Source organism: Athalia rosae, chromosome 4, assembly GCF_917208135.1.
Source record: "Athalia rosae chromosome 4, iyAthRosa1.1, whole genome shotgun sequence".
NCBI lineage: Eukaryota > Metazoa > Arthropoda > Insecta > Hymenoptera > Athaliidae > Athalia > Athalia rosae.
Window position 1 is genome coordinate 15,406,017 of NC_064029.1, and position 24,828 is coordinate 15,430,844.

The window sequence follows — 24,828 nt, forward strand, 5'->3', positions numbered from 1 at the left end:
AGCGATTTATATACATAAGTACATATAAAGGTAACAAAATCACGTTTTAAACGATCGTACAAGACACGGGATTCAATTGCCCTGATTACTAACGGGGGGGGAGATGACGAGTCGAGTAGAAGAACTCGATGAATAAACTTACGACGACGACGACGACGATGATAGTTTACTGCATTTTAAAACGGTGAGAGTCGTACGTCAGCCGCAGCACCATCGGAAGGCCGCGTACTTCATCGAATTAACAAGTAGCACCCCGTGCATGGAAGGGGGGGAATGAATGAATAGCTCTGGTTTTAAAAACTGGTCGCAATTCTGCGGTGTTTGAAGTATAGTGTACGTACAGAGCCGAGGTATACGAGAGCGATTTACTTGCCTATGCCCTTATCCCGTCAGCGATGATCGGGTTTGTGTTTTTTATTTTTTTTTTTTTTCTTCCCTTCGAAATCGACGTGTGAGTTCTCATCTCATTGGGAATGAAGCGATAAATGTTTTTCTAGATTACCCAAAAACCTTAGGCGCCGCAATAAAAGCGAGAGAAAATAAATGAAGAGAGAAAGAGAGCTGGGGTTATACGTCGTTTGGTATTTTGTACAAGTTTAATGTAATCCAGGATCGTATAAAAAGACGTTTTCCCAACCCATACGAATAGCTTCGATTAACATCGTTTTATCAAAGCTTCGAAATGTCGTTTGCCCCGTTGTATACGCATACCTACCGAATAGATAAACGTCACCCGCGTCAATACCTGTTGCTTACAAATACCTGAATATGTTAACGGACTATCCGAAACATTTATCGACGTCGTTTCAACGTGAAAATCTAATCACAAGTATCGATCGATTGAATCTAGGAAATTGCTAAATAAAGTACAGGGAAGCAACAATTCCAATTACTCCGGTTTCTTCTACATCATATCACGGCTTTATTTTCTCAATTATTGAACATCCACACGTACATATATATGTATACATATGATCGAAATGTGAACGTTTTTGGACAGGGCTGGGAGAGAATGCCCGGAGAGTTGAAAGTAATTGAAGAATTAGATGAATATCTTTTCCGGAGCTCCTTAAGCCCCTCAGCCTTTCGGTTTTTCGAGTGAATTCTTGAAACTGGACTCGCGCGCAAGAGATTACCCGCAACAGGGAATGGTCCGCGATCGGAGAGTCGGTTGGTTGCATTTTCGTTGTGTGTATATAGGTATACGGTGTATAGGTTTATACGGTAAGGTATAGGATGTGGTGGCCGTCGCTGGAAGCGATCGCAATAACTTACTTTGAATAAATGAAACGCCGCCCGTACCCCAACTGGAAACGCGAGTCAGGTTTCACCGCGGCCCCGTTCCTCCGCTCCCTCCGCGATCCTTTCCAACTCCCATCGCGCGGTCCCTCGCGGTCCTTCAACGGGACAATGTTTTAGCCAACGACAAATAAAACTACCAAGATATCTCCTCGGTTCCCTTTCGCTGCTTAGCGTCCTCCTGAGCCGTCGGACCACGTTGGATCCAAACGCCAACCTCCATACTCCGTCCACCTTCCTCCCATGGGGATAGCCGAAGCTACACGCGGTACACCGTCGATGCAAACTATATCGCAGGGGTTGTTTCCCGTCCACTGCAACCTATAAGTTGAGAGAAAAAGAATTTTTATAATTTTTCAATAACTGCATTTCCAAACGAAATCATAGAAAAACATAAGATTTCTTTCGAGACGAGGAGCTAAAGAAATGGAAAGTGCGGTTCGGTATCGAAGGAGCGATTAAATGGTGAAGGGAGATTCTGAAAACTGATTTCGTTCCTGCGGGATATGGGGCTCGATTGCCGGTCAATCGTTAAGCTAGTTATTAAAACTGGCCAGCGGTCGTAAATAACGCGAAGTCCATGTTTATGCGCGTACGTCGCTACTCGCGTTCGACTCCGATGGTTGCAGAGCTCTTGTTCGTTTCGTCGCTAATTATTTTAATTGGCCGGCAAACATTCAAAAGAGGTCCGCTTGCCGAGGGAGGCGAGGGCGACCGCCGACTGCGACTCGAGGATACGAGGAGGATTCGAGTACGACTGTTACCTCAATCACCGATCTCTCCTCCTCTTCCTCCACTCCTCCCCCTTCGCATGCTCGGGATCGTATTTCTTTTTTAATCTCTCCTGGGCATCGCGCTGTCTCGTTTACATATTGATTGGCGATGACGAGACGTTGAGGTCCCCCCTGGTAGAAGCTGTTAGCTTTATACATAGCTTTTGCTGACGCGATCGAGAACCTGCGAGGTACAAGTGTACACCTGCCCGACGCAAATTCGTATCTGACAATATTCTCGAATGGGGGAAAAAAATTGAACGAAAAGATCAGCGATCGTTCCGACGACAATTTTTTATCAGACGACGCGCGCTGCAGGGAGGACGATAAAATAATAGCCGAGGTGAATGACACGAAGTATACAATAGACGGACACAGCGTCCTCCGCCATGGATCCAGGAGTGAAACGACTCCGGACTCCGGCTCGCGCTTCAGGCAGGGAACAAATCACTATAATTAGCAAACGCAGTAACAGTTTCATTATTGTTATTACGAAGCAATTTTACAGTAGTAAACTGAAATTAAAAGGAAACGTGTTATTTCGACGAGACCTCGACGAAACCTGGACCTCAGGATCCTGACGCCTCGGGCGAGGAAGCCGCAGCTTGTGGGATACCGTACGGGTTTGCCCTCCCCGCAGCGCTCGTCATCTTCGCAACGTATCTGGATCGCTGTACCTTGCGCACGTCGTACGTACCCTGAGAGCATATATCCCCGCAAACTCCGAGGATTTCTCCGCACACTTTTTGAGCAGTGCATGTTTTTTTTTTGCGCACAGGTTCGACCCGGCCATCGCACTGATTCGGTATGAGTTGTCGCGGTGGTAAAAAAAATTTGCTTCGAATCGAGAGGATCGGATCTTAATCAATCGCGATGAAGAAGTCGGGTACGTTGACTCCCCCTCGGTTCGGAGTTTCGAGTGATGTATACGCCAACGGGGCTGGTCCAGAAGTCCCATGCTGTGTTCGAGTCCTCCGAAAAAGGATATAGGATAAATTTTTCACCGTGAAATCCGGCGCTCATGCCACCGTGACCGCGTCCTCGCACAGTTCCACCGCTGCACCAGCTGCGCCAGTTTTCGTATACTATTATACACACCGCATTCAATCTCGCGAAAACATCTCAACTCATAGGAGCATAAATCCTTCGGAAGAAACTCCTAAAGCGGGAATCCTTGAGCCCCCCGATCCCGACGCAACAGCGGTCGGAACTGCCGCTCTATACGCCGCGCGCGTTTGACAGCCAGGACGACACGAGTCGACTCTCCGGTGTCCTTAATACCGATACGGGATACCGCGTACGGGATACTCCGGCGAGGTAATTCCCAACGATTCCTGGAGGAGCGGATGCGGCCCTCGATGTTCGTACCCATCGCAAACCACGCCTCCTTCTTCTCGTTCGCGTCAATTATTGTTCCTTTGGTTTCGCCACAGGTTCGCCGTATGCTGTACAGCTATAGCGGCCAGGTATCCCTTAGATTATCCCTGAACCTCCGAGAGTCCCTGGATGTACCGGCAGCCCCCGCCCACATCGGTCGGCGCTACTCTCCGCACCGCCGAGGATTGATGAATGTCCGACTTGTCGCGATGAATTGACCAGGTTGCGCCATATTTTTGGCAGTCCGCCGCTGCTTAGTTTGGCAGCTGATGCATTGTCCCGGTGAATAGCCGTGTGCTGTTTTCTGTCATCGCTTCTACCGCTGCCGCTGCGCTTGTATGCGGACCGACGCATAGCTCTGTGTGCGGACGTCCACCAAACGAGACGCGATGTCCTCCCCTCTGCGATCCCCTACCGGACTGCGCGACTCGAGAAATAAATTTCCTCATTCCTTAATTAATAGGGCACTGGGCTACCCGGGCTACGAACGAAAGAACCGAATCGATCTAGCGATCGAAATCTCCATCCCATAAGGTATACTAATCTCGTGTACCATTTGTACATCATCATGCAGAAATCATCGTGTACACGTTCATTGTTCTCCTCAGGACATAAAGACAAACTTGATCCAATCGTCGCCCTATCATTTTCAACGTCCGGGCAGCTGCGTCGTCGCTTTCAAACCCATTTCCTCTTCCTCTTTTGCTGCGTATAATAAACACAAAATGCCCCAGATTTCATCGTGTCATTTGATGATATCTTTCTTATCCCCTCCCTCTCTCTTTTGCCACCTAATCTTCATTCCCTCTCCACCCGTACAATAGTCAAAGTCCAAAGACCCCGCGTTCGGCAGAGACGAGAAACAGGTAAAAATTGGTATAAGTCAGTATGAAAAAGGTGTCCGTACGTAGGAATGGAGAGACGGGTTGGTTAATGAGGTAGTTTCGGTGCGTAGCCCGGACTCCGGAGTTATATTTCTCTTTGACGCATCGAGAGGTTGTCGAGCTGTCCGTCTGTCCATCCATCTGTCCGTTTCACGGGTCTCTTTGAGCTGATCGAGCGGAGGCGCCTGAAACCGCGACAGGGGAACCTGAATGAGCGAAAGGAACGGAGGCAGCGGTAGAAGCTCGGGCGGAAGCGAGATAAACGAATGGAAGAGTTGGGGAGCTCGACGCAAGAGCTGGTGGACAGGACAGGACGATGGGGCGCGCGAGCTGAAGAGATTGACGTGACGCGTTGTCCCTGTTGACAAGAATGTGACAAGAACCGGCAAACTGACCTTGCGTCAAGGCGTGTGCCATTCCGACTCTCCTTCCACTTCGAGAACTGGAAGACTTTAGGGGGCCCAAGTGCGTTATACGTGTGTAACGGTACCCGATGGCTATTCAATTTGGCGAAATAGTACAAGTTTACATATTACGTACGGTATATATTAACTGTACGTAGGATATATTTTTGATTTCAAAGCCACCGAAGTCATCTCACTATTCAAAATATCTCCCAAGTTTTCACCGATTATCATTTATCACAATAAATTTGATCGCCGGCTCGATAAAACTTGTAGATGAGGCGGTAGATTCAGCTTATTTGGAGCCGGTAGGACCCCGACTGCGTCTCAACGGGTGGTCGTATCAAACAAACTTGACGGCGATCGCGACAGCGAGGAGCGTGGTGGACGAGAGGAGGCAGTAAAAAAATCTGCCCCCAGCGTCTTCTTTCGAATAAAAATATAATTTTTCCTCATCTCTGTCTTCTTTTTTCAACCTCGTTTCTTTTGGGAACGTTTCTTTTTTTTTCGGCGTCCAGTGTATCCAAATTTGAAAGGCATCATATGCATATATGCGAAGACCTTCGCGGAATTGTTATTGACCGGAGAGAAAATTCTGCATAAATGCGGCGTGAATATATTTGGCATTATTGTCAGTAAATATCGAGAGTGTCGATCATTTGACATCCAATCAATTTAATCAACTTCGTCGGCGGGGTAGATTAAGCATGTAATTTGATATCTTCGAGGCGTACGGCCCGGTTATTGGAGGTGGAGGGCGGTGTGCGGGAACACACCGCGGTAACGGGGAACCGCGTCGAATCGCGACAGAGACAAATCGCGGCGCCGCAAGAATCGGGATAATTATAAGATTACAGGTGCAGCAGCGGCAGCAGCCCATCCTCCCCGGGAATGGTATAGGCAATGGTAATGGGAAGTACGGGGAATCGAGGATGGAGAATTAAGCGGTCGAACGTCAACATGCAACGCAACCGTTTTCCACGCTAGCTTTCTCATGCAGGGCTCATAAATTATTCGTCCAATGAAACGCGAAGCACGTTGAAGTATGCGATTGGTGGCACCTGGTTCCGAGTTCGAAATACCTGGCTTGATCCGGTCCAATGAGGGTTCGCTCTCCCAGCGATTACCTCCTTATTACCTCCCTGGTTCCCGCTTCCCACCTCTCGCCCTCCTATTACCACCTCAAAGTCTACCACTACTTCTGGCTCTTCCTCCGCCTCGACCGGATGGCCCGCTCGCTAAATGCTAATTTCATAATAACAGTCCTCGCGCCAATGGGGTTTCGAGGGAACTCTCGGCCTGTCTATACTATTTTTTATCCATCGTAAAATGGAGAGTTCGGAGATACCGATGGTATCCTAGGCCGTACAACTTCTATTGCAAGAAAAAAAAAAATCTCACGATCCCTAATTGCAGGGTGATTTTCCCTTTCCTATTCCCAATTTCTCTTGATGATAACTCTAATGATTGTACATTAAATGCGTGATGCAAATTCCAATCCACCTGCACAAAAGAAGTGAAGAAAGGATTCACTTTTAAAACTGTGGGAAGAACCTTGAGATACGCCTGTTCACCGAAGCTGATGTATATATCTGGTGAGAAACGCAAAAAAGACTTGGACTGCAGCCCCGGAGGAGCTCAGGCGTTTCTATGCAGAGAGATGAGAAATAATAAAGTGGGAATGAGCGAACCGTACCATAAATTGCTTTGCTTCTTGTTAATGGTCTTTGGGTCTGCGGGGCTTCGAGACTCGGAAACCATACAGGCTCGGCAAAACGTAGTTCTTATGGTATTCTTTGGAGCGTCATTTTTGTGCTTAATGGAATCAAAGTTACGACCGCTATTTCTCTCCCCTGAATCACGTGTCTATGTACTTCTCAAGCTTTTCAAATCGCTCGTATCGAGTGGTTTAAATCAAAATGCCGGGAGTTTGCTGTAGATCGTGAAATTTATTCAAATTTTTTTTTTTCATCATTCGCCGTATGGAAATAAAAACTCCTACAGAAAGTCGATGCGAGGGTTAATAGTTTTTCTTCATTTTGAAGTGTATAAAATCAATCGACCAAAAAATCTTCATATTTTATTTGCATATTGTTTAACTATATTTCTGTAAAAGGTAAAGATATGCTGACTCGCTTGTTTGCATTTTGTTATCGATTCCTCGAGTTCCTTTTCCGAAAATCTACCCTCCGTCCAACAGGATACCAATTCTTTATTGATACACTCAAAAACGTATGTGAACGTTGCTCGCGCTTGCTGTAAAAATTAATGGAATACTTTAGTTATAATATAAATGAGCTAAATCAAATTTGGATTGTATTCTCTAATTCTTCGACATACTTGAACCTGTGAGCTGTCTGGATCTATGATTAATTCACCTGTATCCCGGTTTATCATACAGGATACAGCAGCGATCACGTATTTCATCGAAATACTGGAGCTGATCAGAGCCAGACACGCGGCATTAATTGCGCACGCTAGAAGCTGAAGATGTTGAATTGCACGTTAATAGGTAATACAGGTACGAATTTGAAGAAATTCTGTGTAGACCAAGCAAAGGAAAATAAAAAAAAGAACGGATAGATACTCACTCCACCAGAATCTTGTAACTCTTGTACATTTATGCATATTGCTGTTCCAGGATGTAGTGCTGAGAGTAAAACGGCTTCACAAGTTTCTTTGATAATAGACTCCTTTACTCTGTCATCCACAGCTTCAAAACATAATCCACTATTAATGATAGTATTACAAAAATATAGTTTAGAGATTTGCTGTGAAACAAAGTCTTCCTAGGGTAAAACTCTGATGAGGATAATCTATAATTAAGGAGATCAGCAACTCTTACAAGGGGGACCTTTGGCAGGACTGTAGAGCACCTCCACGGACGCTTTATCGAACATCATTTTCTGTGGTTTTCCTTCCACAGGCCCATATACTCCAGCGATAACTGCAGTATCACCTGCATTGGAAAATAAAAAATAATTGAATACTTTCAACCAAGTTGATGAGTGAAAAAATGCCAGCTTATGAATATTACTTTGCGAGCCAATTCGACTTCTGTACTCTCACCTAAATTCTATATAATACTTACTTACCTTGCATTAACATAGTCGAACCATCAGGCCTCGATAGCTGATTTAATTCACAGTTCATCGGTCTCATGACACACTCATCTTCTTTCAAGTCTTCCATTTTATTGTACTTGTCTTCACTGATTTCACTCTGTGTTGTTTGTTGTGCTCTTTAAATTTCCAGGTTAGCATTCCCACGCGTGGCATATACAGCAGTGAGCTCAAATACCTATCTACTCTCCAACATGGAGCTCAAATGGAGCTCAGAAGCATACGACATCTACAGGTTGATGATAAAACATCCAGAGTTAAATCCCTAGACTTATGTGAACGAGAAATGTGCATTGCCAACTGCACTCTGAATGTCATCCATTAGCAGAAGTCCTGCGACCTGTCAATAGGTGACATGTCAAATGTCATCACAAGTTATTAAATCGTAGAGTAATTAGTACCCTGGGAGAAATTTAAAAAATGTTTGCTAGACAGTTTGAATACGAATCAAACAGTCAAGAGACATGGATAATTTGGAAATTCCGTACATCATCCATGAGATATAGTTAGACATTGCGTGGCAGCTGATTATTGCCAAAACCCCGGTTGACAATCGGTCAGCTGTTTTGTTACCTCAACTCCGAAAACATGGAGTTTGGATGACATATGTGTTAAGCGGCTCGTACAGTTAATCGTTTGTAATTAAGTTATAATTTTGTTGTACAACACGAATATGTTGATCGCGTTATGAAAGACGGTACGTGATGGTGATATAAACGGCGATTATTTTGCCCCCTGATTATAACTTATTTTTGGTGGATAATGACCAGTGAAACACGCGAAACAAGCCCGCATGGAAATGCTGATAATTTGCGGTCTACCGTGGATTCAGGAAGTGATAACGTGGTCCAAACCTCACTCGTGAGTTTGGGGCTTGAGGAGAGGTTCGCTGTAAAAATGTTCCACTATAGCAAAGAGCTTTGCTTCTTCGCTGCTATTTTGTTCACAACATTAGCAGCACTCCACACTTCGTAAGTTTTATATAAGGTTATACAGATTCAAATTATCATTTAATTTGAAACTATTGGTTACTACCAATGTGACCACTAACCATATTGATCGTGACATTGACCAGAAACAAAGTTCAAAGCTTGTGATTTCTCACACATGTTAATGGATTTTTACAGGCCGCCAAGGGTCTCAAAACCTCCATCAGCTCGCCCATTTTTCAACCAGAGCTCACTGGTTGTGGATTTTTACAAGGGACACTTGGGAGCTGCTATAGAAAAAGTTACGGATGCCGATCTCAGTTTTGTTATGTACTATGCACCTTGGGATGCTGAGAGTCAAGCTGTGAGACAAGAGTTTGAAATCGTTGCTCGTTTTCTCCACAAACAGGTGCATAACTTTGATTACAGTGATACCATTATGGAGAGTATTACCAAGGAATTTTTAACTTTCAGATATTTTTTGCTGCTATTAATTGCTGGCATCCAGGCTCAGAATGCAGAGCACAGTACAGCAAAATTCACAGTTACCCAGTGCTCATGCTTTACCCCAGAAGAGGGCCTGGAATTCAATACAGAGGAATTCGTACAGCACCATACATGATACGTTTCCTCCATGCATTCATGAATCCCATCTTTAGAGTAACTGACAAAAGCCAGCTCCTAAAATTGATAGTTGACTATGACGTAAGTTCTGTGATACTTCTCTCTTTTCGATTCACCTAATCTAAATAATGACCTTTGTGTGTAAGTGATGACATTGTGTTATCACATACAAGTTATCTCTTCTATATGATTGATTGTCATTTTGTAACCATGTATCGTATTACAGGCAGTGGTGGTGGGATTCTTCAACTTTACAGGCTTGAGAAATAGCCCAGGATATAACACGTTTTACAAGACAGCAGTTAAATCGCTGGAAAAGGATCCTAATCGCGAATTAGCATTCGCAGCTGTGACTGATGTTATGTCCAGCAAATTATATTACAGAGTTACAGAGTTTCCATCAGCAAGATTAGTGTTATGGAACGAGTCCTTGGTAAGAATGATCAATTTCTGCTTCGTAATGTTAAATAGATTATAGGTATTGAAGATAACCGATAATTATTTAATGTACAGAGCTATCCATTAGAGGATGAATGGGAGCCCGAAAGCCTACTAAAAGGGGTAAGCGGAGCTTTACATCAAGCTGCTCTCTGGCTACAGCCCCCAGGAACCAAGTCCTTGACTCTTGCTCCTTATCTGAAGGATGGACCAGTTTTGTTTCTTTTTACACCCAGGAATCCATTCCACAGGCACAACTATTACTACAATTTGGTAAATAAAAGATTGACGACACCATAACACATTTCTTGATATTAGATAAAAGACCTCGATACTCGTGATTTTACAGTTGAAAGAAATTGGGCTACAGTATTACAATTGTGGGGACAATCAGCACATCAACGATATAGTCCATAATCTTGAAAGAATTCGACTTCAAAACAAAGCAAAACATTACGAAGACAGCAAACGGTGTATGCAGCTCTTGGAGAAGATAAAGAACCCGCAAGTAGTAGCGCACGTAAATGTTGTGGATCGACAATGGATAAATAACAGTTGTTGTGCAGGAGTCGTAATGAATCAGTGTTTAGTTTGCAAAAAACGAATCGCTGCATTGGCAGATAGTGCAAAAACTGTGTGTGAAACGGATTTAAACAATTTACACCACAGTTGTAAGCCAACAGACATTTTTAACGTCCCTGCAGACAGTGATGAACGGGACAAATACGAATATTGTTGCGAAGATGACATCGAGATTGATGACATCAGAAACTCTTTCTTCATGGAAGAAAGTGACCCGCAATCTGCAAACGCTATGACAGATTTCGCTCTGAAAGATGACTGCAGACGCTTACTAACTGGAAATAATTACCACCCGGCGGTATTTCCAAAAGATTTATCCCATGATTTCAAAAAAATAAATCTAACATCTCGTATATGCAAAACGAACAAGACTCTAGCTTTAATAGCTGTTGATAGTCTCCAGTTTTTTCACATTGCCGGGGGATTAGGAATAGATATTTCGAAAAAGAAAGATCAGACCACTGTTGTTATCGTTGATCCTTTGGTGAGTTTACGAACATTTCGGATGCGGGACGATATTTGGAGCAGATTATTTACCAAAATTATTCAACTTACCTTCTCATGAATTTCAGCAAGAAAGCCAATATATCCTGGAGCAAGATGTGAGCTACAACTCATTGGTCCAATTCATCAATAACTACACCCAGAATATGTTGGAACGAAATCTGCGATCTCACAGCCGCGTCCGGACATCAACGAATACTGAAACACAGAAAGAATGCAGTATTAGTGATGACTCGGCCATCTGTATTCCGGAATTGAGTACAGATACATTCCTCAAATCTGTTTTGGATCCTGAAAAGGTAAATTATTTCGTACTTCAAAGTTTAATCCCGTTAAGCTAAAAAGGAATATCTATGAGGCGTTATTGACAACTCGAAAATCTTATTTTTTATTTTCAGGATGTGGTTGTGATGTACTATTCACCCTACTGCGCATTTTGTCAGTCGGTATCACATGTCTATTTAACTGTTGCTCAGTACTTGAGAAAAACGTACAATCTCACGTTTGTGCGTATTAACGGAGATGGAAATGATCTCCCTTGGGAATATACAATGAATCGATATCCCGCCATACTTTTCTTCCCTGCTAAAAGGTATTCGACGAATGTCTACTATTTTTTTTCTGTATTTCTCACTCTTCTAACGAATCTCGTATCTTTGTACAGAAAAGCAGACAGCACAGTGTTTCCGTTCTCTCTGCCGATTAATATCCCGAATCTCCTGAATTTCGTTCTCGCCAATTTGGATGGGGATTCGCACATTGAGGCATTAGTCAACATCTGCCATCAGGGAATCGGAGAATCACCGGCGGACTGCGTTTGTCGCATTCGATTACTTAGTTTAGAAATCATCGAAGATCTGCTGCGTAGTTATAGAAGATTACACCGCAGTTTATTCAATGTTACAAAAAAGACTGCTAGTAAGAAATTGAAAGTGCTATTGTTTAGGTTACAACATATTAAAGAAATTCACCTGACCCTAGGATCTATTAGTAATCTTCAAATTGAATTCGAAAAAACTCAATCTATTCGCGACAAGTTCAAGTCATATTATCGTGAGCTATCGGCTATTGATGTAGATAACAATGTAGATAGAAAAGTTATCAGCAATGATACTGTAAATATTGGAAATGGCAACGTTAGAGACGAGTTGTGATGTTTACTCAACCACTCGATAAAAATCTGACACTTTTACGAATTACGATTGCTTTCCAAGTTATTCCTTAATTCATCTGCGACGATCTGAAGATCCCGGAATTTTGTCAAGAGTTTTGAAAAGGTGTTCATAAGATTACATATCAAAATTTAAACCGTATTCAGTTGTTTGCTTCTTCCACTTATTATCTTAGGATTGAACAATTAGGGGTTTTTCTTATCGATTTGTTTACATGCGAAAAAGCATAAATCTACTATGTAAAGCTGTTTGTGTAACTGTAACGTATACATCCCGGCCGGCGTATACCTAACGTCGTATTCGAGATATAGGTAAATCATTACGCATTTTCTTTAAGCTATACTTAATTTTCACATTTATTTATTGCGATTAGACATTACGGGGGAGTTATTATAGCTTTATTTGGTTCATGGGATATTTGTTCGAATTTGTAATGGTGAACTATTCAAAGGGCATTGGAGGTTCACAAGTATATAGGCATCAGACTCGTGACAAAATATTATATTCAGTGAAAATAGGTTTGAATCTAATTTATTCTCGAATAATTAATTTATCGACAGGATTATTCGGGTCAGAATTGTTTCAATACCACTTTACCCACCTGCGCGCTTTCAGGTTGGATAAGTAGACGATTAATTACAACTTGCAGTCTCTTATCTCAACGAGATCGAAGCATGTATGATACATAAGATGCGTTGAATATGTTAAATTAATATATGTGTAAAACTTGTAAATTAATGTAAATATAATTGTTGTCACTTAATACAGTAGATAACGAAGAAATGAGAGACAATTTATTGTTAGTTACATTTACTCCGATTACCCTTTTTTCTTGGTATAACGTGGTAAGATTTATTGCTCTCATGTGGTTCTTAGTTCGGAGCGAATGATCTCAGAGATAGAAGAGATAATCTCTGCAGCGAATAGGCGACATCCGCGTTGATCTTTTTTTACCTTTTCTTTTACAATGAAAAAAAATTACTGATTCCTGTCCCTGAAATAACTGATAAAGTTGAAAGTTTTTGTCAAACGAAAACTTGTTCTGTGCTCGATGATATGCTAATGTTAAAATAAATTCGAGCTTCGTAATTCATGTGAATTGTTTGAGATCCCGTTTGCGCTAGCACCTGCCTCTCACATTTTCGTCAGCCTGGGGTCAGCGAATGATAATTTACGCACTTAAGTATCATTGAGACAATAAAGTACAAGGCGGATTTTACTGATTGATAATCGACAACAGCTAAGGGCAAAGTTACATACATCCGCGTTTGCGGTTCAACTAATATCGCCTAGTCATGTAAGTAAAGATAGAGGTGATACCGATATGACGAATAATAATAACTACGTACGCTAAGGTAAATTGTACGCTTACATGTTCATTATAAACCGCGGACGCGCGCGTGGGTCGAAAGTGTCCGATGGATCGCGCAATCGCTGTATTAGTCATTCGCCTCGTTCGCTCGTTTTTAATATGGGTTGGGCGAGTTTATTTGACGTAATCAAATTCCCAGTAAAATGACGCGTGATAAGAAAACCAGTTTATATACATGCCTATTATAATTCGCTCTCTTCTCGTCAACGGGTAATCTTATGCTACGATCCTATTTATGCCATCGTACCGTTCATCGTCCCGTTTATCTGTAAACATTGTACTCTATTTTTTAACAAATAAACTTGTAAATCTTCATAATATTTGCACAAAATGTTTTCCGTATGATTATTTCGATCGTCGTACCTAAGTTTTTACATCTGATGACTAACACCTGACGCGTGTTAGCGCTTTTGAATAAGAGCAGCCTCTTCATTTTTGAGGTATATCATAACGTGCATTTGATAGTTACAAATTTTAGAGTATCATTATCAAAATTCGACTGAATATGTAGAGTTTACCTGCATCCATAATGATTCCTATTATTAAGAAATATTCACTACACAATCAGTAATTATTGCGAAGAAATCAAACTACAACAATTGAAGTGCTAGTCAGGATTACCAACCTTGGACCAGTAGTAAAAGAAGCGTCTCGATTTTCGCTTGGGCAACCCAAACAAAATGGCTGAATATTTGTATTATTCTCGCTTAAGAATGCGCTTGCACCGAATAAAATGCAGTATATACTTTTGAAGATGATGAATAAATTATGCCGAAATAGAGGACCAATTTTCAATTAATTCCAGGTAATGACTCACCCGTGTGGTTATCCGTGGGATTTTACAAACCGCATGATATCGTTTTTACCCAGGTCTTCTTTATTTGCTTGCTCCGATCGTTTTAATGAATGACAACACTTCGGAGTATCAAGAAATTAACACATTGGATTAACAACTCTAGGCTGACATGTTATCTACCCGAAATTTCTGACGTTATGACCGATTATATTTGAGAAAATACTCGTCGACGCACATGGAACACTGAAATTCTGGCGCCATTAGATAAAGAGCGTGCCGTATCTGATAAGTGGCGTCGTTGTAGCCTCGGTGGAGGATCGACAAGGCAGTGGGACAAATGCTGGCTGCAACGCTGCATGTACTCTTGTGTTTCTGACAATGAGCGGTGTTGGTGATAAACTACTTTTTTAATTATTTGCTTGTCAACGGCAGTGGAGAAAGATATACAATATTATTAATGAATGTACGGGATAGTGTGTGCGATAGGGGTGTTTTATGTGGCGCTAATAAACTGCAACTATGTTTAATGTACCGCCAAAATTTTACGAGCTGTGTCGCCTTTGTTTATCGTCGGACGGTGTAAAATTATCCATTTTTGACGAAGAGGGCACGCAGCGTAACTTTGCTGACAAGATACTTACGTGCCTATCGATAGCGGTAAGTTTAGAGCATTGATTAATCCATTGTTAAATAAATTACGCCCTTAATACATCATGAACAGTGCGCAACATCTGGCCTAATGACAAGAGAGAAAGTTTGGCATAAGATGTGTCGGAAAGATAAGAGGCTTGAGAATTTAAAATGGCAGTGATAAGCTCCTTGTAGGCTTAAGGCGACAAGGGAGGGGGGGCAGCTCCTTATTTAGACACCCTGTTATCAGGTTTCACCTACTCCTCTTGTCATTTTAATTCACTTTGATTCCATATCGTTTAATAATATACACCAATGATTATAAATATCCACGTTTTGCATACACACACATCCGAGGGGCTCCATATATTACGTTTCTCACCCATGTGATTCTCCAGGTGATAAGCTCTAAATTTATCCAAACTTACTCACCTATCTGCTCCGTCTCTACCGTATCACCTTTTCTCTCTTTCTCCTTCCCTTTCCACTTCCTCTCTTCTGATGTACCAATATTTATTCTAAAATCATCTCACTAATTCTTAAATCCATTCATATTCCAAATTCCTCTCCTTTCTCCCTTGTAGACTCATCTCATGCCAGTCCCTTTATTTCCACGAATTAACTATGAATCAAATTCAGTCTTTATTTATCAATTTCTTTCCTGTCCAATATGGGTTGAGTTACAAATTTCTTTTCTTTTTATAATCTGGGATAATTAGCTTCCTAGCCCTTCATCTAGAAAAGAGCTATCGATGCTATAAATAATGTTGTCAATGTCTCAGGTGAATGATGGGGATTCTCTACCACCAATCATATGCCACCGCTGCGTATACAAGCTTGATGTACTCCATAACTTCCGTGAGGTCTCTCGCAAATCTGATGTTATTCTAAAACAGTATCTGGATTACGCCATGCAACTGTCTAATGGAGACCAGGTAATTATCATAGGAAGCTTCTTTAGTTTATTCTGAACTGTCTATATTTCCAATTAAAATGAGCCAAGAAATAGATGGATGACAATTTATGATATTTGAAAAGGAAAAAAGTAGTATCAATGACTAATCACAGAGTTAAAGAAGTTGGCCCAATGTGCTGACAAGGATACAGTCACTTTGTTCCAAGTAGTGATGCAACCATGGAATGTGCTATATGTGCAATTTGATTGTAGATAAGAGCTCACCGTCACTGTATTTTATATATCGTGTTCTCATTCATACTTAACTTTTAACTGACTAGTAATTACGAGAATTATCTCAAGGTTTTCCATCGTTAAACGGAATTAGTTTTTATCAGCTTTTTAATCTATAGCTGCAAAAGATGAGGGTAAGGGAAATAGGAAATGAAGATATTAAGTTTGCGTTGTTCATATATAATTCTTGTGAATCGAGTTGGCTTTCAGTTAGCAGAATCTGGGAATGCGTAATTTATTATATAATCCTTATTCGAAATTATTTGCTGCAACTCTCCTAGAGTTCAAACAATCAGTAGCGACGTTATTGTTTCAGGATAAATCTTTCTCCACTGCCAAAGTAGCTGACTTAAGTCCACTGCAGTCATTTCTGCAATTAAATAAAACTCTTTTCAACGAAAAGCCTAATTCCCCAGCCAGTATTCAAAACGTTTCACCATCTGCGCAGACCCATCACTTAGAATTACGGGCTAAAGAAGAGCCAGAGCAAGATGCTATTAAATGCGAACCAGAGGATGATACTTGTTCAAACAGTTCTGATCCTGAAAGATTGGAAATTGAAGATAGGGAGGAGCACGAATCCGACGGTGAAGAAAATGGCTATGATATGACCGTTAGCAAGAGAATTAAGCTAGACACAGGGTACGAAAGTTCTAAACAAAGTACACCCAATCGAAGTCCTGTCAATAGGATGGACACACCAGAAAGCAATTGCTCTGATACGCACATTGACCAAGAAACAACCAAACTCTGGCAAGCACTCGCCAAGTAAGTTATGCATATTTACTCTATCCAATGTAGGATAAAATGTTAGGAATCCACGATTTGATTAATGTTTAATCAATCAATCAATAATCATTTAATCAATAATGCACCAGCTTTGCCCAGTCAAAATCTTTCCCAAGTATCCCATATGACTTTCTAAATTTTCTAATCTTTTTTGAACTAATGTGTTGATTCATTACATCACTTTCTTTTTATCAGAGATTAGGGACTCTGGTCCGTAAAATTTTCTATGTCAAGTCCAAGATAAGATTACTATGTTAGCTACCTTGTCACCTGCTCCTCAAACTTTTAAATCTTGAAAATATATTTTGAATGGCTATCATCAATAAACAATGATTCTTATTGACACAGTAACAGGAGTTTGGAAATAACAAGGACAAATGGTGATAAGTTAAACAATGGATTTAGCGGTGAAGCAACTAATTTGTTGCGCTCTCTCATCAACAACAGGCAGATTGGTATTACAGCTATTGATGCTGGCAGAATATCTCCTCAAATTCGATTCTACAGGGATACCCAGGGTACAACAATCGAACGAACAATGCCTGATTGCTCTGTGCTTGGGAATCGTACCAATTTGTCGTGCTTAGATAACAAGGTAAGAATTGATTATTTATTTATTAGAATTTGCTGTAGAATAGTATTTTATGTTTTTCCATTTCACTGCTGACTTTTGCATAAATTACTATAAAAATGATCGCTTTATTTGAAATACCAGAAGTCATTTTACCATAGGCTAAAATATGTTAGATAAATATTATTTTAAAACTTTCCTTGAAAAATTCATCCCTTATCAACACTGTGCTAAGAAATATAAATGCAAATTCCACAAAGCCAGATGGGTAGAGACCCAGGTAGCTGCCAGGGGTGTTAAGGGATCCCATGGGTCTGAATAAAGGCACACCTGGCCTGACAGGTAGAGGCTTTGAAAGTATAGCAGATAATAGATAACTGGAACTGCTTTGTGATGGGCTCAAAGTGCAAGCCCCACTCTAGAAATTTTGTCAACTGACTATTAACAGATGTTCAGATAAAAACGTAAAATATATTTATGCATCGTGCTTCATTTTTTCCAATAATATAAACTGTTATTACTTTAAAATTTTACTACCCTAACCATTTCTGAAATTTTATCCAATTCATTTACTCAATTTCTCTAATGAAATGAACATTTAATTTTGTGTTCTAGAGTACTTCTATGGATAGTAATCCATCCAGTCCTGCAAGTGTAGGAAGGAAAGAGACAAAGGGTAGACGGAAACAAAGCTATCCCAGTAAAGCCCCTGCCAGCCCTGATGTTGTTAACTATCATCACGAGTCTAGCGAAGAGCAGGCTCAAGACTTCACGGCTTGGTCTAATAAGATGAAAGTAAAGGTTAGCGAAAATATTTATTAAAAGTTACTTGAAATTTTATTTACTGACATTATGAGCTTGGTGATATTCGAAATTTTCGTTCTCAGATGGGTGAACAAAAGCAGTTCGATCAACACGGCGGTAATGTTGCCAAAAAAGTTGACATGTCTTGTACAAATTGTGGTACCATGACGACAACGATTTGGCGGAGAAATATGAAAGGGGAAATGGTGTGTAACGCTTGCGGATTATACTACAAACTTCACGGAGTCAATCGTCCTGTCACCATGCGAAGGGACACCATACATACACGCAGACGTAGGCCTAAAGGAGAAAAGCCTACCAGGCACAGAAGTATGTTCCTATCAATTGAGTTGACAGTTTTCCTCTTCCATGGAGGGTGATTTTGATTCGTAAATTTTTTTACAGAGAAAGGAGATGGAAATACATCGCAGCCAGAGCCGATGGATCCCGAAAGTGCGGATATGCTGGCGGCTTTGCGCCGGCAGATTCAGCCGCATCTGATGATGGCTGCTCTAACGCCACCTCGTATACCTGGAACTCATGCTCCCCCACCTCCCGCCGCCCAGCTCAACTATTCACTTCCCCTTCCTGGCTATATGATGCATGTAAGTTTTCTTGTACTTTATATTCCACATGGTGCCATGAGCAGTATGTATAATTTTGAAGATTAGGTGACAAGTATAGTAACGAGGTTCGTTAATGTTGTTTTCAGCATTTAAAAACCGAAGCACGAGAACAACAGCAAAGTGCTACGGATGATGCGGAAGAAGGGGATGAGGAAAATGTCTCGGATGTACCGCTGAATCTGGTGGCTACGTCGCTATCGGTAGATGCCCAGTGAGACTCGTCTCGTTCACAAAAAAGCGTAAATATATAAAATGTAACTAAGAATCTCTGCATAGACACGGATATCTGTCCGGTGACACACAGGGTGTTAGCGCGGCATGCTCTCTACAAGATATCAAGTAATAAGTTGAATGAAAAAAAAAACAAAACAGGGAATCTAACTACTACAGTATTCCCAAAGCTTTTTGGCCCGAGGAACACGACGCAAATATGATATTAATTCGCAGTATTAATGAGGTTATACGAAATGTACATATGAGGTAATGAAGAAAAAGAAGAAGAAAAAAAAATATTTTTATACAAAATTTTCTATGCTTGCAAGTGGTGATAACGATTGTACATACAAATTGTTTTTGATGTTGTGAAGTTCTTACATAGATAGAAGATAAAAAAGCCTGTTTTTAATCAATTATAAATTAGTCGTAATCGGAATTAAGTTGACGGTAAAAATGTGGTGCTGGAATTACTGTTCAAGATTTCCAAAAAAATGAAAAAAACGATGAACAAAAAGTTAAATGACAAAGAAAACACAATGATCAAGAGATACCTTTGTGCTTGTTTCTGATCAGTGATTAGTGATCACTTTCTTGGTTGCCTTAAGCTCACTAATTGGGTCATAAACTAGCTCTAAATGCATTGTTCCACGGGCCATTAGCTTTCGACAACGTAAGCAATCATAATACTCGACTAAGTTATATAATTTTAAGCTTTTTGCGAATGACCCAGTTAAACTTTACTAGTGATCGAAATTTTATTTTTTAATCGGCTTTAAATGAACAAAACTTATACTTTAGGACTGGAAATCTACGAAGGTAACGACAAAATTTGGTAGCGGGTAGTTACCTTTCGTATTAAACGACGGTTAATTGCTAAGACCTTAGTATACTCACTAACTTAAAATAACGTGTTTTATATTTTCGTGTAGGAATGTGATGCCAGTATCGTCTTAATTACTGTATTTTATCGGTTTTTCTTTCTTCCTTTTTTTTCATTTTTTTTTTAGAAAAGGAAACAATTCATTTCGATTAGAGTGAAAATAAACAATACGTGGACAATTTACTTACGGGTTAGTAATAATTCTAGAGGTTGTAGATTTTTTTCTGATGGATTTAAATTTGTTAGACACTGTGAAGTAATACTCTTAACGATTATGAGCCGTCAGATATGAGCAGTATCATTTTAACAATTTAAAAATAGGGATATAAACTAGTACTTAAAGAAACAAAGGTATGAAAAAAGCGTCACCAAGTAATCTGATTATACAAAGCAATAACAGATCTGATTAGAATAATATTTTTTTCCATTGGTCATATCGCAGTAATACTCGTCAACGTCGCAATGACTCAATTGTCTTAGCCCTCAAGTTGCAGGAATTTCAGGAAATACGTAGGTAACATTCTCCACTTAATGCCAGATCTAAAAAAATAATCAACGCCACTGCTTTTAAGACACTACTGCCAATTAAGAACGCGTTGTACGTACCACTTCCGAGTTATGTGCAAAAACTTCCAGATATGTTTTGGTACCCTCCAGGGGATGCTTCTCATCATTAAATACTTTTCACACTTGACAATTTTTTAAACAATTTTCGATGAGTCTTGTTCGTGTTCACAACTTATGTAGAATTCCTGAATCATTAACTGCAATAGCATCTCCTGCGGTCCAGTATTAATGAATAATTTCACTGTAAGTATTTTCATTTTAACAAAGCACTTGAGAGATGCAAAAGCAATCGTAAACATAAAATAATTATTCCAGATTGTACAGATAACAGATGTTGATAAACAAAGATAAGCAGCCTTAAATAGTGCATAATATTGTGGCCAGTGCATCTACTCGCGTATTGTTATACTTAATATTGTATACCTAAATAACTTTGCCAAAAATAGATTTAGTTTTGTAACATAGAATATAGTTAAGGGCATAAAATTTTTATATATTTCTTTTTCTCACGGCATCATTGTTCTTTGTTCGATTATTTTCCTCCCTGTTGAACGACTTTCTTTTCAATTTTTCACTTTCTAATGATTTTCTTTTTGTTTTTCACCAATTAATCATATCGGAGGAAGTTTTTGACACTCTGGAAAAGTACATTTTCTGGAAATTTAGGTATTGGCGGTAGTTGCCTAGTGGCTTAGCATTACATGATAGTTGTTATTCAAGAAGCCTTATAAACACACGTGTATAGACTATAGATATATATTATACAAATATATGTTATTCTATATTACTATATAAATGATAATTAGCTAACCGGTAGGGACAGTATAGGGTAGCCGCGTAATTAAAAACAGACGATTTAAGCATGCATTTGACGAGTATGTTTACACTGTGATTCGAATTTCAAATTTTACTACTTACTAAGTGAACAATCTGTTTCAAATGCCAAACGCGCGACTCTTTCATTCATATTACGAGAAAATTGTGTTAAGCAATAGCTTCATGAATTAGCCTGGTAATACGTAGGTTTGACACCACCAGTCGTGTTCGATTTTTCACATTGAACGTATTGATACATACAATTTTTTAATACTAGTGGGATAAAATTTTGAACTTGAGAACACACGGTGATTCGACTCGTCAGCAGGATTATTCAGATCCGCGTCTTTTACATACATACACATGGTCAATTCAAACATATTCTTCCTGTAAATTTGTAAAATTTCAAACTTACTACATTTCGAAAAAAACCATTATAAATCACACGCACGTAATGCAGCTATATTTAAAGTGGACAGTTTTTCGTTAGGCATTTTTTAAACATGTCTTAAATAAGCAGGATCAATCCAAGATATATTAATTTCGTTATTATAACTATAAATTTATTATTATTACTATTACTATTATTATTATTATCATTATTATCATTATTATTTTATTACTATTAATATCATTATTATTATCATCGTCATCATGCGTAAGTAGTTTAGTTTTGAGCTCTCTACTAATACTGTGAAGCTGAAGTTATTTTTTATAACTATTGATTGAAGCGAGTATTGCTATTTTATTAATTATATTAATTAATCAATGGTTAACGATAGAGTATTCTAACATTATTATTAGTAACGAGTCCGCTATGGTTTTGACAGTTTGGTTCGGGTAGCCGAGGCTTCTTATAGATTTCTATATCAGTATTCCACTCCTTTAATTTTAGCGTTTAAGTTTTTGACACTACTTAAGGGGTCACCTACGAATCATTACTTAAATATTAAATTATTTAGTTTTTTACATTTATTTTTACAACCCTAATTATTATTTAAGCAGTAAATTATGAAGTTTTATTTGCACCAACGTTTGCGTAACATTTGGCAGCGACTGGCTTAATTTATTTTATTGTATTTTATACAACGGTTTTTTTTCAACAGTTGGTTCATATTTTTAGCTACTGCGTTAATGATCCTTGCATACGTCTTCATTACACCATTTGCCACACGTTGCAGAATAACTGAAGCCAATGCTATGAATAGAATAATAAACTACAGGCCAAAAAAACAAAAATTCTCCATTTAAACGTAACACAGCTCATCTTATGAATTTCCATTATTCGTAATGTGATGCGTTTGAGTACATGTATCAATGACTCATTTTAAATCGTTTATCAGAAAAATCAGTCAGTATCTTCAGCTGGTATGCGAGAATAGCAAAAAAACCTTACAACACGTTGCCTCGGAGTCAGCCATAAATATAGATTTTGGTTTTTACGCCTGTGCGTTTATCGAATCATTTCTATCCAACCCTTGCTAGGCTGTTTAGCAGCAGACACTGATGATATATGTCATACGACGTAAACACTCACTGAATCTTTTCTCATACGAGTATTAATCTGAACTAATTGACTGAGTATTATTTTTATATCGAACATAAATGATTAACGACTAATAAAACATGAGACAAAGTTGAACAAAATAAAAGTATGAATAGTAATGAAAAAGTACACAAGATAAATATAATGAAAAAATAGATAGAAGAACATGATATTGATAACATAGTATTACATGTTACTTCCGCATGGCAAAGAATCAATACTGTTAGTGCCCTGGCATATTTTGTATACAAACTGTGGTGTTGCGTGGCTCGAATTGGCTAAAGACTAACTTACAAAGTGGAAATACTATAATATGCATAAAATTATATTTAAAGCAAGTTAGTTTTGTATTTAAAACTGTAATAAGTTAGTTTCGGGCTAAGGCCAGCAGCTGTTGAGATTACTCAAGGTTGTGTGTATCATTATAAGTATTTTGAATTGTTGAATAGTAATAATGTAAGCAGAGAGCACAGGGCACGATAATCATCCCCCTAGATTGATGCACGCTAGGGATCGATAAGCTGATACTATGCCCCGTGATCGCTAGTATTCTGAGATCCAAATTTTGTCATAATAACTACATCTGATTCTATTCAATCGACATACCTTGTTTTGCCCGTGTTTTTATATTTTATTATTATAATTATTTCTCTACATAATGTTGTGACAATATCCTAATTTTTTTAATAGATCTTTTCTCCTCCTTTTTCTCCCTTTCTTCTATGTATTTATGACACAGGCCTCCCATGACAGGTGTACCTAACTTATATTATGGGTTTAATTACGATTGACAAAACAATTTTTTGTATTATAATGATAGATGATTACGATGTTAGAAGATTTAAGCTATTTATTCGGCTACTATGTGATTTGTTGGAAATTATTTTTGAGAGTTTTAGCCACTGTAGTAATTGATTTGAATCAATTCTGGCTGATCACTGTAAGTTTAGTTATACTTCCATGATTTTTATGATCGTGGAAAAAGCATCACTGAACCCTTTAAATTCTATTCGCGTTGGTTTATTGATAATCAATACGTCACATAGAACGAATTAAATGCTTAACACTTACTCAAGATTGAATAAATTCTTGTAATTAACGATTATTAGTAGCGTCAAATATTTTTTGTTTGTTCTGTGATGTGTATCATACTTTGTTAAATAGCTGCCTAATGATGTTTATGGCAAGAGTTTGGATTGTGCTTGTTTAAATTTTAAATCTGCTAAAACTTGTTGAATGGTTTTAGAGATATTTTTCCTTTCGTTTCATTTCGCATCAAATAAAGATTAAGAACATAGAAATCACAGGGAATTATAGAATCATCATAGTCTTCCAATCACATGTAAAATGTCGATTCGAGGCAATTTTTTGGTCATTTAATTCTAAAAAAATCAGATTCATTCATTCCTCAAACTTCGGGAGCTCCCAAATTATACTCCGAATCTAGAAGCACAATATAAGTATATTCTTTTAATTCACGGCCAATAACTCGAACGTTGTGTACAGGATTTTCAAATGAAATTTCCGGCTATGATGGAATACTGCTTAAAATTTGAAATAGCCTTGTACACAGCATTTTATAATTCCCTTTCCCGTTCCTGAGTCTATAACGAGGATTGAGACAATGATGAATAGATTCGATCTTGATAACGAAAATCGTATAATTAGACCGTAATCCGGCATCATTATGTTTTCCTTTCAAGTGGTTGAAAGGACTTGTTTCCAAGTGAAGAAACGAAAATGCAAAAACTTGAAGGTGTTAACGTAAACGTAATAAAAAGTAGCCTTAATCAATTTTTCGAGGGCATCTTATGCAAGGGCATTGTTGTGATACCACAGACGCAGCTTCATGAAATCTTCAATAAAAATAATGTGTTGATAATTGTATGATATCTACTTTATTAAACATTTTCACATA

The 24,828-nt window shown here is 39.1% G+C and overlaps 4 protein-coding genes across 6 annotated transcripts; 2 read left to right on the forward strand and 2 right to left on the reverse strand.

Annotated features, from left to right (window-relative positions):
* Nucleotides 1–881: 881 nt before the first annotated feature.
* LOC105687657 lies at nucleotides 882–14,486 on the reverse strand. 3 transcript variants are annotated; one of them, XM_048654102.1, is made up of 3 exons: nucleotides 13,660–13,746; nucleotides 10,988–11,134; nucleotides 882–1,620 (listed from the first exon to the last, which is right to left on the reverse strand). In XM_048654102.1, exons 2-3 carry the CDS (start codon nucleotides 11,048–11,050, stop codon nucleotides 1,321–1,323), a joined length of 363 nt encoding a protein of 120 aa, XP_048510059.1. In that variant the 5' UTR covers nucleotides 11,051–11,134; nucleotides 13,660–13,746; the 3' UTR covers nucleotides 882–1,320. The 3 variants fall into 3 exon arrangements, with proteins under 3 accessions (XP_048510059.1, XP_048510057.1, XP_048510058.1); XM_048654100.1 differs by lacking the exon at nucleotides 13,660–13,746 and adding an exon at nucleotides 14,298–14,486 and having other exon boundaries at nucleotides 883–1,620; XM_048654101.1 differs by lacking the exon at nucleotides 13,660–13,746 and adding an exon at nucleotides 13,999–14,106 and having other exon boundaries at nucleotides 883–1,620.
* On the reverse strand, nucleotides 6,667–8,020 carry LOC105687656 (exosome complex component RRP46). The gene is made up of 5 exons (XM_012403465.3): nucleotides 7,833–8,020; nucleotides 7,583–7,696; nucleotides 7,329–7,450; nucleotides 7,078–7,221; nucleotides 6,667–6,993 (listed from the first exon to the last, which is right to left on the reverse strand). The coding sequence occupies exons 1-5, from the start codon at nucleotides 7,927–7,929 to the stop codon at nucleotides 6,811–6,813; spliced, it is 660 nt and encodes a 219-aa protein (XP_012258888.2). The 5' UTR covers nucleotides 7,930–8,020; the 3' UTR covers nucleotides 6,667–6,810.
* Nucleotides 8,243–12,891, forward strand: LOC105687655 (thioredoxin domain-containing protein 11). The gene is made up of 9 exons (XM_012403464.3): nucleotides 8,243–8,830; nucleotides 8,987–9,197; nucleotides 9,263–9,493; nucleotides 9,639–9,845; nucleotides 9,926–10,123; nucleotides 10,200–10,916; nucleotides 11,005–11,235; nucleotides 11,335–11,528; nucleotides 11,601–12,891. Exons 1-9 carry the CDS (start codon nucleotides 8,622–8,624, stop codon nucleotides 12,088–12,090), a joined length of 2,688 nt encoding a protein of 895 aa, XP_012258887.2. The 5' UTR covers nucleotides 8,243–8,621; the 3' UTR covers nucleotides 12,091–12,891.
* A 128-nt stretch (nucleotides 14,487–14,614) lies between the features above and the next one.
* On the forward strand, nucleotides 14,615–24,792 carry LOC105687651. Its single transcript, XM_012403458.3, has 8 exons — nucleotides 14,615–14,933; nucleotides 15,689–15,841; nucleotides 16,412–16,863; nucleotides 17,233–17,479; nucleotides 18,071–18,256; nucleotides 18,343–18,589; nucleotides 18,665–18,864; nucleotides 18,972–24,792. Exons 1-8 carry the CDS (start codon nucleotides 14,796–14,798, stop codon nucleotides 19,098–19,100), a joined length of 1,752 nt encoding a protein of 583 aa, XP_012258881.2. The 5' UTR covers nucleotides 14,615–14,795; the 3' UTR covers nucleotides 19,101–24,792.
* Nucleotides 24,793–24,828: the final 36 nt, after the last annotated feature.